Below are 13,126 nucleotides of genomic sequence, written 5' to 3'. Positions count from 1 at the left end.
GGGATAGGCAATTCATTTAAACATAATTTCTTTGTTTAAATTAACTTTATTTCTCCAAAATAAACTTTCTTCTTGGCTCTATATTCTATTAAATTATAAATATGACATGTTTCAAGTGACAAGTTTCCAAGTCGACGACCACCGTCCAGTAATTGAAAAGTGCTCTCTCCTGCGTTGGCCTCTCTCTAATCGTTGGCTTTAGAGCCGTGCTATCTAACCACCCAGACGCCACCCACCGAGAGTGAGAATTCCCGAGAGAAAGCGGTGAGAATGAGAGCGAAAGTGGGGCCCGAAAGGTTGCAACTTTTGGCGAGACTTGCCTCAGTTGCCACACGACAGGAGGGCCAAACGGGCGACTTGGGAGGCACAAGACGCGGGCACCGTCTGAACTCGTATCCGTCAGATACGCGGATAGCCAAAATTAATAGTAATAATCAAACCGCTGTGTGAAATAGCCCCCCGTTCACCATTCACCCGCACCCGAAAGCACCTCCTCTCTGATTTTGCAAAAAATAAATAATAAGCACGAATTATTCTCGAAAATCGTTGTATCTGTGTATCGGAGAACCGAAAAGAGGCCGTCGTTTGGCGCTCTCGCATCTCAGCTGCCAGTGGGCGAAAGACGCAACTGCTGCGACCTTGCAATGCCCTTGAATGACACTTATTGCGACCAAGTCGCCAACGTTGCCACTCCAACGGGCGCTGCTGCCACGGCTGCCACTCAGCGCTGGCAAAAATACACATAATTATTAAAAATAACACAATGACAGTAGCTTAATCACAGAAATACATAACAGAACGCTGCGCCGAATAAAAGTGAAAATTTTATTGAAGTCGAAGAACTTTCGCGTGCCTTCGTGAAAGCCGAAAAGCCCCGACGGATTTGACATCAAAGCTTTAACCCAAACCAAAAGATGTGCTAAAATAATTCGAAATAATTGACCATTACAAAGTATTCCCCGCCCAAAGTAGGAAATTTAATCAAATTAAAGGCAAACATATCCGCGATCCGAAATCTGAACTAATCTTAAATAAGTGTTATCTAACTAGCGCCCCTGGCGGCCTGTGCGTGTGTGTGTGTGCGGCGAGTGAAAGTAAACGTTCTCGGCAGCGAATATCCTTCGGTAACCTTTCACCATCATTGGGTCACCTCCTCCGGCATCGCAGCCAAAACGACGGCAGGGCACGCGAATACGTACCTACAGGCCCAGCAGCGTGTATAGTAGATATACCTATATACCCAGAATCGGTGTATGTGGGCGATATTTATGCCTCGACTTTTGACAAGCAATTCTTTTTATTGCTTCGCCGACGAGCGCGAGTAGAACGCTGGCAAAGGCCAAAAAGGGAACGCCTTGGAACCATATTAAAACACCAGGTGGGTAAATCATAATTATTGGGAGGCTTTCCATTCATTAGTGACATAATGAAGCGCGTGTTTTATACAAAACATTGCGTGCTGGTTCGGTGTTCCGCAATTAAGTACGTCCAACTGTGGATGCTGCAATTAGCCTGCTCGTCTATCCATCAGATACAATTGACATTGGATTTGCCACTTAAAGTCACAGCATCATATGTCGAAATGGACATGGAGTTTTCTCGCTTTAATAGTGACTCGAGCTAATCTTAAAAGTCAGATCAAGTTCAATGAAGTGCAGGTTCAGGCAGTTCAAGAAATATATCGGAATATTACAATCAACTTATTTGAGCATTGAGATGATAAACCGGTTTCAGTTATTCTAATTAATACACATGATAGATTTTCGCGTTTTGGTCTTAGTTAGTTTTAGTTTTAGTTATATAATACTGAATCAAATATTATAATTTCACAACAATCTGTATTTAATACACATTCTAAGCTGAAGAATTAGTTATACTCGAAATTCTAGGATAACTACTTTTCCTTAATATATATCTTGGACTAGAAACATGCTGTGAGCAATTTTTCTTGTCTGCCTCAATCAAAACAAAACAATTCGAATCTCGTTATCACAGTAATCAAAACAAGCAATTCCCCGCTCCCCAACAATAACCATAAAAAGAAAAGCGAGAGCCAGTGGAAAGCGCCAGTGTCCTTAGCAGAGTATCTCTGTATCTGTAACATAGTTTTCAGAACGGCGCAAGCGTTTTTCCAGTTCGTTTTGCCTTTCACGGTGCCTGGCTTTGGCTTTGTTTGCTTTTGACATTTCTTTCGGTAGCAATGTCATACAAATATAAATAAAAGAATCCACGCGCTGCCGAAAAGCAAAAAATGAGTGTGGAAACCACCCACATCCGAGCACACGCACTCACACACACGCCTTGTATCTTGTATCTGATAGATAGGAAAAATTACTGAAGGCAAATTAGCGCTTCAAACGAGGCTCGTGTAATCCACTTGTATTTTATATTGATTGCGGTGGAGTTTACATCATCGATTTTTTTGGTTGGCTTTTACGATTCCAAATTCGAATACCCGGGATCGAGCCACATGCGCCTGTCCAAATTTCAGCTAATTCCCCATTAATATTATATATTATTAATTTCGGTTTATTTATAAATAAAGAAGCCAGTCAGCTGTTGGGGTTTGTTGATGGGTGGAACACGTATCTTTTGGGTTCTTTTTAAATGCGCGGGCGGCACTTGCCGGTCTGAAAAAATTGGCCTGAATAGAACTTATGCTAATGATATATGCGACACTGAATGACAGCGGAAAATAGTCTCTAATTATATTTTTTAGTTCCTAGAGCTGAGCATTTCAAGTGGCTGTATATATTATTCAAACGAAATATTCGCAATATTTTCAAAGAAATTTATTGTATTATTAATTAGCTTTAACTGCTTACTGATTTTAATATAGTGTTTAAAAAAGTCCATAAAGTTTCGAGATCTAAAGTGAAATAAAATATAAAAACAAATTGATTGATTCAAGCTATAATTTTATTTAATTGGGGATCCCAAGCATAAATAAATAGAATGTATGATTTTAAAAGTAATTCTTAATAATTGTTTTAATAAAAGCATCTCGATAAACAATCACAACAGTTTTATCTAACAGTTTTGAAGTATCTACCGGTAATGATAAGATTATTCGGTTATCACTGCTCTTCATGTTCGTAATTAATTGCCAGTTTAGACTAATTCTCTGAGCATATTGACTTTGTAGAACAGTTCAATGATCCGCTTAGCAATCTTATCTCCTCCGGCTTCTCCTGTCATCCATCAATCCAACTCAAGTGGCTTAGTTCTGCCAAATCAGAATTACAAACTATACCGCCGCCAAATCCGCAGGCAAACAAATTAGTTGCCTAATCTTATGCTTGGCCAACGAATGCAAAGACCCGTCCACTGATTACGATCCCGTAAAATGGCCAATTCCGGCATTCGCACATGTGTATGTACATTTATACGGTCCCTCAATCACAGCGGGTGGGTCTGGAGGGTTTTCCAAAGCCCACAAGCCCACGGGCCTTAATTGACAGCCAATATTGAACGCTGATAGTTTATCTGCGGGTAACACGGTAGATATGGCTAAAGCAATACGTTACAGTACTTACCAATTTACTGCAGCAACGGAAATCCGCTGGCTGAACTGCTCGATAAGTGTTGGGAGAACAGTGGAACGCAAGTTACTTAAGGCTTTTGTAGCTTCATAATTTATTGTAATCGAAACTCATATAAGATTTGCAAGAGTTTGTTGCAAAGTCGTCAATTTCGTTATCCTGTACAACAAAAGTAACTTGATTATTCGATTATTATTAGAATGTGTGTTATGACCAGTTTAGCCACATTTTGTAATGCTCTCTGTGGGAGAAGGGCACTTCGAAGAATAGTTAGCTAAGATTAAGATACAGATAGACCAACCGAGGCTGCAACGTCACTGATCACGAGCATCTGTCTTGAGTGGCGGCTGTCTGGCAGTATCGTGAGTCGGTTTGTAGGATGCACTGCCATTGCAGATACAGCGGCACAGTTACAGATACAAATAACAAGATACAGATACCGATTCAGATTTGGATTCGCATTCCCGAGGAGGCGGATGCGGATGCGGGGTGAATGCAATCTGCTTGAGGGCAGTGTTTGGCTGCGATTTGCGATTTCGCTCCGCCGCACTGCGCTTCAATTTCGATTCGATGCGATCCCATCGCATCCCATCCCATCCGATCCGATCCCATCCGATCCGTTCGGATTTCGCCTTATCAATCAGGGTGGATTTGCTGAATGCCAAAAACACAACAAAAAGATCGGTGGGTAGTCAGTGCACGCCCGACACCGTGACGCTGCAGACGTGGTGCAGTTCGAGTGGTTTTCGGTGGCTTTCGGTGGTTTTCTTGTACTGGCTCGAGTTCTTTTGGACTTGCAATACCCCCAGCTATCATAATTCCAAGCGGAGATCCGTGCAGTGAACCGAACGGTTATATCATCGCCGTCTAGTGTAGGTGGAAAATCGACGAGGAGTTAACTTGTGAGAGCGGCGTTCGCGGGGATCGCGCGGTTCGCGGGTCAATTCAGATTGCTATAAATAAAACTGCAAATTCGTTATCACGCCTCATAATCGGGACGCCGCCGCAGCATGATTAAGTGTTCCACACACCGCACCACCCAACCACCGTCACCACCCTAACCACCCACTCACCCACCCATCGCCCAGTGGCAAATATCATGTGTGGTGCAGGTGATAAGCCGGTGACCGGCATTGAAACCATAGCACTATGGTCGCTAGGCCTGGAAACATCTAATCGAACTACTTTAGTGGTGTGAACAGCTAATGGCGCATCTATCTCTGGACCAGTGACTAACTAATTGACATGACAAATGCAACTGCGAGATGCGGCCGATAAGATTGTCTGTCAATAATACTCGCAGCACCTGAAGGGCTTGTAAACAGTGCAAATCTTTCTATTTCGAGTGATTTTCAGTTTAATAATAAAGTTCTGCTTAATACTAAATATAATGCATATGTCTGCCTCAGCTTAAATATGCCAACTGTGTCAAATATAACTATGTAACTTATTGGTTCAGTTTTTCGATCTCATCATTCGTATATGTATTTTTAAATGATGTTCTTATTCTGTATTTGTGGTTTTCTGTTAAAAGTAAACTTTTAATATAGATGACAGTTGATGCGAACATTAATTTAAAATATGAAGTGACTAAAAAGAACCATATTACATATTTTATTTACCTATTTTCGGCAGTGCGAAAAACTTAAAACCCAAAATCACTTAATATCTTTTTTAAAACGCCTATTAAATGTTGTTGAAACGTTTTCGAATCCACATAAAATTTGTTAGTAAACTAGTTGTAGAATACTATACATTTCTTGCCACATTTGATTTTATATAATATAAGTAGTTAATAATGTGAACACTTTGACTTTCTGTACAAAATTGGCACCTCAACAGCACCTTGACTTCGTTTTCCAAACATCCACTGTGAACCAATCAAGCATAATTCAAATAACTTTTTTATTGCGTGAGCCGTTGGGGTGTCCACTTTAATATCAATTCCGTACATTTTCCCCAATTTAATTCAATTAAGCGGCTTTATGGGTTCCTCTTGAGTCAGTGCGTACACTTAAGTCAAATACTTGAAGCAAAAGAAACATTTTCAGTTACGCAGTTACCGTCAAAACGAGGCGTAAATGGCGTAAAATCCAAGCAAATTCACCAAAACGACTAGAATCACAAATAAAACATATGTATAAGAGGAAAAACGGAAATGTTACTTTGGCCATAAAATAAAAGTCAAAGACATATGTTTTCTTAGATTTTATTTATAGATTTTGTGTTCATGATATTTATTATCATTTCTTTTTGCTGTGCATATATTTTATTTATAAAATGGGAGCTCGAGACGCTGCACCAGCAATTTTTATGGGACTATAGAATATTCTAAACAAAAGTGAGACTAAGTGTTAACTTAAAACATATAAATTAATCTACCTTTTAATTATAGAAATGGAAAATATTCAGAATTTTGTCTTAGCTATGGAAATACGTAAACGACACCAATTCAAAGGATTTCGATTTTTATGTATGCATTCGGTTTTGTAATGCCTTTCTTGACCCAACGTCATTAGCGCCCAAAACGCATTTAGGCTATTGGCCCAAAGCCAAAAGAGTATTCCACCCATCTGTACGCCGAAAAATGTTTAATAAAGGTACTGAGTTGCAAGGGAAGTCTGTGAATCATGAAATATCTGCCATAAGTGGCACCACCTCATCTTTAGTGGCATCTGCATATATTGCATTGCCTAAGCTGCAAAGAGACCTGCATTCTTCACTTTAAACCTAGGGAAATTTTAAAAGAGATCGGCATCTCGACCTCCTTAATCGATCGATTGTCAGACGCTCGTTTGTTTATTTAAAAACTTTGTCGACGCCATTTGGCGAGGCAAGAAATGTCAGTTTTTTACTTTTTTTTAATCATTTTACTGCTTAATTAAATTTCCTATGCATGCTGCCAAAGATAAAAAGTAAAATACATAAAACGAAAAGGGACGGAAAATCGAAGCAGACAAAACGAAATGCCGCGAGAGTTCAAGGCCAATTGACTTTGTCTCCTCTTGATTGGCGCATCTAATTTTTAAAATAAAAGCTCTGATGTCTTAATTGGGCGGCACCTCCTCTCCCACTTCCAATTAACACGCCTTCTCGCTCTCACCAAACATATCCATCGGTGGGCGTGGCTTGGCTTTGCACCTGATCAAAGGTAATGCACGTGCAGCCACCGCAAATGAAAACAATAACATTGCCATCTGCCAAGAGCAAGACGGAGAGGTGTTAACAATTTGTTATGGTCACCCGGTTCATCGGGCGTTTCATTGATGCATTTGTCGGACAATCTATCACGGGTTTTCATCACCTGACTTATTACAAAATATTCGGATCTTTCGGCCTTTAAATGGGTCTCATATAAGTAGGCTTGAAAAGCATTTAGAAGCTGGAAGGATCACTATCCTTTAACTTATCATATACTTACTTATACTTATACATACTTATACTCCTTAAAATCTCTAGGAGAGTCGATGTAGTTTATCTAGTGTCCGTCCGTCTGCCTGCTTATCTGTCCGTCCGTATAAACGTGAGATCTCAAAAAGTATAAAGGCTAAAAGTGCAGATTCTGGTAACTCCTGTGCGTTGAAATATTTAATTAAAATATTTCTTAAAGTGTGTTAAAGGGTATTGCAACCGCCGTCAGAGGCCGCTGGTGAACAACCTCGGGAGTAACAGTGATCCATATTTATCGGAGATCCTTGGGAATAATAACCGTGTAAAGGCTTTTTTTCCACCTTATTCTATATTAAATATTGTTTGCGAAATTAAGCACATTTTGGCCAGCCAAAACAAATTAAAACGAAGAATTCTTTCAATAGTCTATTTAAATTTTAATGACAACCAACTAAATCAAATGAAAGACACAGGCAACGAAAGAGAAATGAAAAATGCTCTGAGGATAATAAAAGCATATATACTGCAAATGATATTTTCCCAGCTGTTTTAAAATGCCACCGGGAACATGGGAAAAGCGAAAAGGGAAAGTGATGGAAAACAGCATTTCGTGTGAATTTATTTGTTTACTTAAAAATTGCTCATCCCGTTTCAATATATCACTCACGTCACACATCCCGATGGTTCTATACTTGCAGATATTCCGCAGATCGGACGTAAATGAACGATCCCGGCGATATACCACTGACACACACTAGCACTCCGGACAGCAGGCCGCCCTGCAGCATCATCTCCATCATACCCACTATAGGGATGTCCTCATGTCGCGGAAGAGCCGAGGCATTCGCACGGAGTCTGTCCTCCAAGCTGCGCACCCTGGGATCACAGGTGAATATATGCGATCCTATGCGATGGGGAATTAAGTCGTGAATGATATGGGTGGCGATGCTATTCGGCAATATTTATTTATTACATTTTATAAATTCTAAACTTATTGAGGCTTCCACTCCGCAGACAACCGAGGAGGGCGAGGGCAACGCGGAGGACGAGCCAATCATAAATGGAACTAGCACGAACACGTGGGTCAACTCCCACGACTCGGAGCAGACGGTGACGGACCTGCAGCCACTGCGCCATGAGTCCGACTCCTTCTTCGACTTCGACTGCGAGCTGGAGTCGCCGGGGAGTCCTGTGGACGAGTGCGAGTACCTGCGCCTGATCGAAACTGCCTCGAATACGCCGCACAACTCCACGGCGGAGTCGGGCTATGCCTGCGCTTCAATGGCCAGCAGCCACAGTAGCAGCAATGATGGTCCGTACTTCGACGCATCCGCATCCGCTTCCACATCCACAGCTGCAGCTGCCCAGGACCAGACGCTGCCAGCCTCGGAACTCAAGGAGTATGTGAACACCCTGCAACTGAACGGAAGACATGGCCTAACCAATGGAGTGCAGGAGGAACAGCCAGCTGGCCAGGATGCGGTTCAGGAGGACGAGGCCTTCCTGCAGGCGCAGATCCTCAGTGAACTTCAGAAGCACAGCTTCAGTTTGAGGGAGGTGGAGCAGACAAGGAACAAGGAGGTTAAGCTCAGCAATGGGCATCTTGAGGAGGTGGAGGAGCTGGAACTGAAGGACGTCCTGGAAGTAGCTGGTACTACAAACAGAGCTCCACCGGTGATCGCTGCTCCGGAAGAAGAGGAATTCTGCCCTGACAGAACCGAAGAGGAATCACCTAATGAAAAAGTTCAAAAAGAAAGCTCCCAGGAAAGGGTTCTAGAAGAAACCCCATTCGAAGGAGTTGAAGAGGAATCCCTAAATGACAGAGTTGACGCGTCCGATGAAAGGGTTCCAGAGGAAACGTCCGACGATACAGTTCAGGGGAAATCCTCCCACACATCAGCCTCAGAATCACTCCTCACCGAGGAAACCTTCCCGGAGAGATCCCCAGAGGAGAGCAGGATTGATGAACTCTCGCCCGACAGTGGTGTGGATGAAACAGACAAGTCGGCCAGTAATCTCACCGTAAACGTGGACCTGGCCCAAATTGAAAAGGCCAAACAGGATGCCACCGAGGCTGTGGAAAAAAGTGGTGCCCCCAGTCGGGGTACCACAGTCGATACCACAGATGATGAAGACGACTGTAGACCCCAGCGCATCAGGCGTTGTTCCTCCCTTAAAACGGGAAAGACTCCACCCGGAACTCCGGGCCGCAAGAAGATCGTGAGGTTCGCCGATGTCCTTGGCCTGGATCTGGCCGATGTGAAGACCTTCCTGGACGAGATACCCACCATACCGAAGTCGGCGTTTGAGGACCTGGAGATCCTAGAGTCGGAGCCGCCCCTCCAGCTCGGCCCCAAGTCCGACAAGCTACTGATGCCTCTGTTCCAGCAGCCAGGAGGCCTGCCCAAGTTCCTCGATGCGGTCCGGGAGAAGCAGGTGTCCCTGGAGAACGCAGCCGTGACGGACAACATCAACCAGACGATATCCGGATCGGTGCGCGTGCGCAATCTGGACTTTCACAAGTCCGTGCACATAAGGTACTCGCTGGACGGATGGAGGAGCTACGCCGACCTGCAGGCCAACTACGTGGAGAACTCCTGCGATGGCTTCTCCGACATCTTCACCTTCGTGCTGTTCGGGAACTCGCTGCACGTGGGCCAGAGGCTGGAGTTCGCCGTAAGGTTCCAGTGCAAGGGCCAACAGTTCTGGGACAACAACTACGGGGCCAACTACTGCTTCCAGTGTTTGCCCAGCTCGACACATACCGCCGGCGGCACCACGGCATCGCCTCCGTCTGTGGCGACTGGCGCCGTATCCACCGGCCATGGTGCCAGTCTGGTCGGAATGCTAAGCCCCACGGCGGGCGATGCGTGGTGCAGCTCCTTCTACTAACCGGTGGCGATGGGCCCGCACTTAAGGCACTGGCATCCCGTCTAGAATCAATCCCCCTCCATGCCCAATCCAACGACACGACACCAAGATCTGGGAAAGTTTCCGGGCCTTGACGTGGTGTCTACGTCCCAGTAAGAAATCAAATCCAAGCAGTCCCAAATGGCCGCCCAGTCAGAGATCACAGATCAGAATACCACCCTTCATGGGGCTAGCTCTTCGTTAGGGTGATTGGATTGCTCGCTAGAAAATCCATATGGAACTAAGTATTTTTTTGGCAATTCTTTACGTTACGTATCAAGATCTGAAACTAATTTGGAATGACATTTTCAGTCAAAGGCAGATTAAGCTTGGATATTTGCAACTTAAGAGCTGATTTAAGCAAGAACTATCGTACGAAATGTCAAGAAATTACATTACTCCCACAAGAATATTTCAGTCCCTGCACATCGATAAATCTAACCACCCCACCCTTCCCAGGAAGGCAAACATTGTTTATATTTTTATAGAGTGGAAAAGATTGAAGGGTTAGTGAAAGGGAAGAGGAGCTGAAAGAGCGCCACAAAACCTAAGAATCAAACCAGAGTAGTGCGAACAAGAACAAAAGCCAGCAAGGTTCGAATGAATCCCAAAGATAGTTGTTAGTCGTATGTTATAAGAAGAGCAAGTGATAACAAACTCAAACTCAGATCAGTTTCTTCAATGTCTTCTTCTGTTTTTAGTTACTTTCCCAATTTTTATTTGGTTCGTTCCTAGGTTTGTTTGTTATGCGAAAGCGATTGCCAGTTGGATCGGGTTCATAAGATTATGATTCTGCCAGATAATGTACTTTAAAAGAATCAGTTTTGTGAAAAGATTAATGGCCATTAATCTTAGTTCAGCAGCAGTTTTGAGAAGTATCACAGTGGACAGCAGTCCACTTAGTGACGAATTAGATTTTTTCACCATTTTCATCGATTGCAGATCCGTTCAAACACAGAGACCATGTCAAAAGTTAACTACAACTAACCAACATCCAATATCTAGTCAACTCGAGTTTACTTTTGCTACCTTTTGACTATTCACAGTCCAAAGGATATACTCCAATCCCATGATATTTGTAACCCGATCGGGAATACCCTTTCGACCATCAGACAGAACAGACAAACCTTAACTTTTGTTTCTCTTGAATGTTGATATTCTTCTAATGTTTGATTTTTTATATGCTTTAATTTTAATTTAAACGATTTAAATATTTTCTATGTATATGTTGATGCGTAATACATCTATCGTAATATTATATAAATATATATACAAAATAAAATAAATATAAACTTTAGTTATTCCTTTTCTGTTGATTCTTTCAATTATCTATGTATTTTCTGAATAATGTTCTGAATAAATACAATTTGAGCTCTTCTTACCCACAACAGAACCTTAAATAGCCTATATCAGGGATAAGCAAGCGAATACCTACTTATAACAATTAATTGCAAACGCAGCTACCTCAAGGTTTTCCGACCGAAAACACGAAAAAGAGAGAATAATAGTTAAACAAAGAACATATATGATTAAACAAAGAAACTATTGAAACTATTAAATATGTTTATTGCATAGCAAACATGTGTAAAACTAAAGCAAAACAAAAACAACAAATAAAACGAACTTTAAAAGTTACAACTATTTACATATGTATGTTAACACAGCAGAAACTTCACAAACATTACTAAAGTCCCCCGAATCCAAATGACTTAGACTGAAGCGTGAGTATTTCGCGAGATACGCGAAAAGTGTTATGAGATATGCCCAAAACCTGTTGATTTGTTGAGGTTTGTGTGGGCGGGGCTTTTGTCAGCATGAGTTCCACTTCACACTAACAAAAGAATAATAAAGAACCCGAAATAAAATAAAATTGCGAACAGACATTTCTAGCATGTCTCGAAAGTGTTTTCTTTTGTGCTTCATATGGACTGACAGGTGGGAACTCAGGGTGAAGAAAACTGCATATTAGTTACTCAGAATGGGTAACATTTCCTTACTATCGTAAAATTGGAGTGCTTAGCTCATTATCCTGGTCAGCAGACATTGCTCTGGTTCCATTTAAAATGTATGAATGCATGTATGTTTATCAGAAATGATATACATACCTACTTACTAAGCTATCATAAAATACAAGAATTCACTTTTCATGGCTCAATCACAAAGTCCGACACCCATTTAGTGTGAAAGTTCTTTCAGCCGTCAAGAACTCAGCTCATTCATTGAATATTATGCAAATCAGATACTTTATAAATAAATGGCTTAGTTTATTAAACAAGAGAAATTAGCATACGATACAAATATAATACGATCGTAAGACAGACATATAAATCTAAAATGAGCTGTCTTAACGGGAGTTTGAATGATTCTTCTCTATTGCCATTTTTCAGAGGCTTGTATCCACATAAAAGCAGTGACTACGATCTGATTTTCGTTAGTTTACAGCATGTCGTCAAATCTGGAAGTTCGCTTCGCGAGCTGGATTATTTTGCTGGTGGCACTACTGTCAGTTCCTGGGGGAGTCTTCGCCAAGGATGATGCCATTGTGCCCCGTCTTATCACCCTTCAAACTAGTAGTCCTGCTCCAGCCCCGCCACAGGAAGTGATCATAGAGGAGGATCACGATCATCATCATCATCCGCCGCACTACCCGCCAAGCTATTCGTATCCATATCCGCAGCCGCAGCCGCAGCCCTGCCGTTGTCCGCCCGGTCCTCCAGGTCCTCCTGGTCCACCTGGACAGCCTGGACAGAAGGGCTATCCCGGCCCCAAGGGATCCAAGGGTGATCCCGGCGAGAAGGGGCCGCGAGGAGATAGGGGCCACCCAGGGATGCCTGGAATGCCTGGCCAGCCGGGTCCTCAGGGTCCTCCTGGTTATCCAGGAGGTTCATATCCTTATGGTGGATATCCTTATCCTCCCCCCTCTCCTCCACCACATGGACATGGAGGCCCAAAAGGACACCACAGGCACTACGATCGCTACTATGATGACGAGGACTATGATTACGGCAATGAGCGTGCATTTGGTCTAATAAAACCCGAAGAATTCGACGACCAGCCCTTCATTTTGGCCTTCAGTGAACGCAGAAATCCGTTTGGCCCAAAAAACAATAAAAGACGAAATTAAATGAAAGTTTATGGACTATTAAATACCCGTGATTTAGAAAAAACTTTCAAAATTCTTTTGAAATATCTGTAGAAATTGGCAAAAAAAAAGTCATTATTTTTGAAAATTGTCCGAGTGATACTTAGGGTGGGCATGTCATTTGAATAGCGATGTAGGTCTT

General features: G+C 42.5%; 2 protein-coding genes across 3 annotated transcripts; both read left to right on the top strand.

The window, feature by feature from the left end:
- The first annotated feature begins 345 nt into the window (after positions 1–345).
- Positions 346–11,139, top strand: LOC122617000 (glycogen-binding subunit 76A). 2 transcript variants are annotated; one of them, XM_043792630.1, is made up of 3 exons: positions 346–1,378; positions 7,631–7,820; positions 7,947–11,139. In XM_043792630.1, the coding sequence occupies exons 2-3, from the start codon at positions 7,653–7,655 to the stop codon at positions 9,822–9,824; spliced, it is 2,046 nt and encodes a 681-aa protein (XP_043648565.1). In that variant the 5' UTR covers positions 346–1,378; positions 7,631–7,652; the 3' UTR covers positions 9,825–11,139. The 2 variants fall into 2 exon arrangements, with proteins under 2 accessions (XP_043648565.1, XP_043648566.1); XM_043792631.1 differs by lacking the exon at positions 346–1,378 and adding an exon at positions 4,234–4,414.
- Positions 11,140–12,285: 1,146 nt separating this feature from the next.
- On the top strand, positions 12,286–12,966 carry LOC122618054 (cuticle collagen 14). Its single transcript, XM_043794185.1, has one exon. The coding sequence runs from the start codon at positions 12,286–12,288 to the stop codon at positions 12,964–12,966; it is 681 nt and encodes a 226-aa protein (XP_043650120.1).
- The last annotated feature ends 160 nt before the right edge of the window (positions 12,967–13,126 follow it).

This window comes from Drosophila teissieri, chromosome 3L (genome assembly GCF_016746235.2).
Source record: "Drosophila teissieri strain GT53w chromosome 3L, Prin_Dtei_1.1, whole genome shotgun sequence".
Classification (NCBI taxonomy): Eukaryota; Metazoa; Arthropoda; class Insecta; order Diptera; family Drosophilidae; genus Drosophila; species Drosophila teissieri.
Note: the sequence above shows the minus strand (reverse complement) of the source record. Positions and strands in the feature narration are given on the sequence as shown.

Excerpts from the sequence above, each read along its gene's own strand:
- LOC122617000 (XM_043792630.1), top strand. The coding sequence starts at position 7,653 with ATGAACGATCCCGGCGATATACCACTGACACACACTAGCACTCCGGAC. Across the intron at positions 7,821-7,946 it reads TGCGCACCCTGGGATCACAG|ACAACCGAGGAGGGCGAGGG; the intron begins GTGAATATATGC and ends TCCACTCCGCAG.
- LOC122618054 (XM_043794185.1), top strand. The coding sequence starts at position 12,286 with ATGTCGTCAAATCTGGAAGTTCGCTTCGCGAGCTGGATTATTTTGCTG.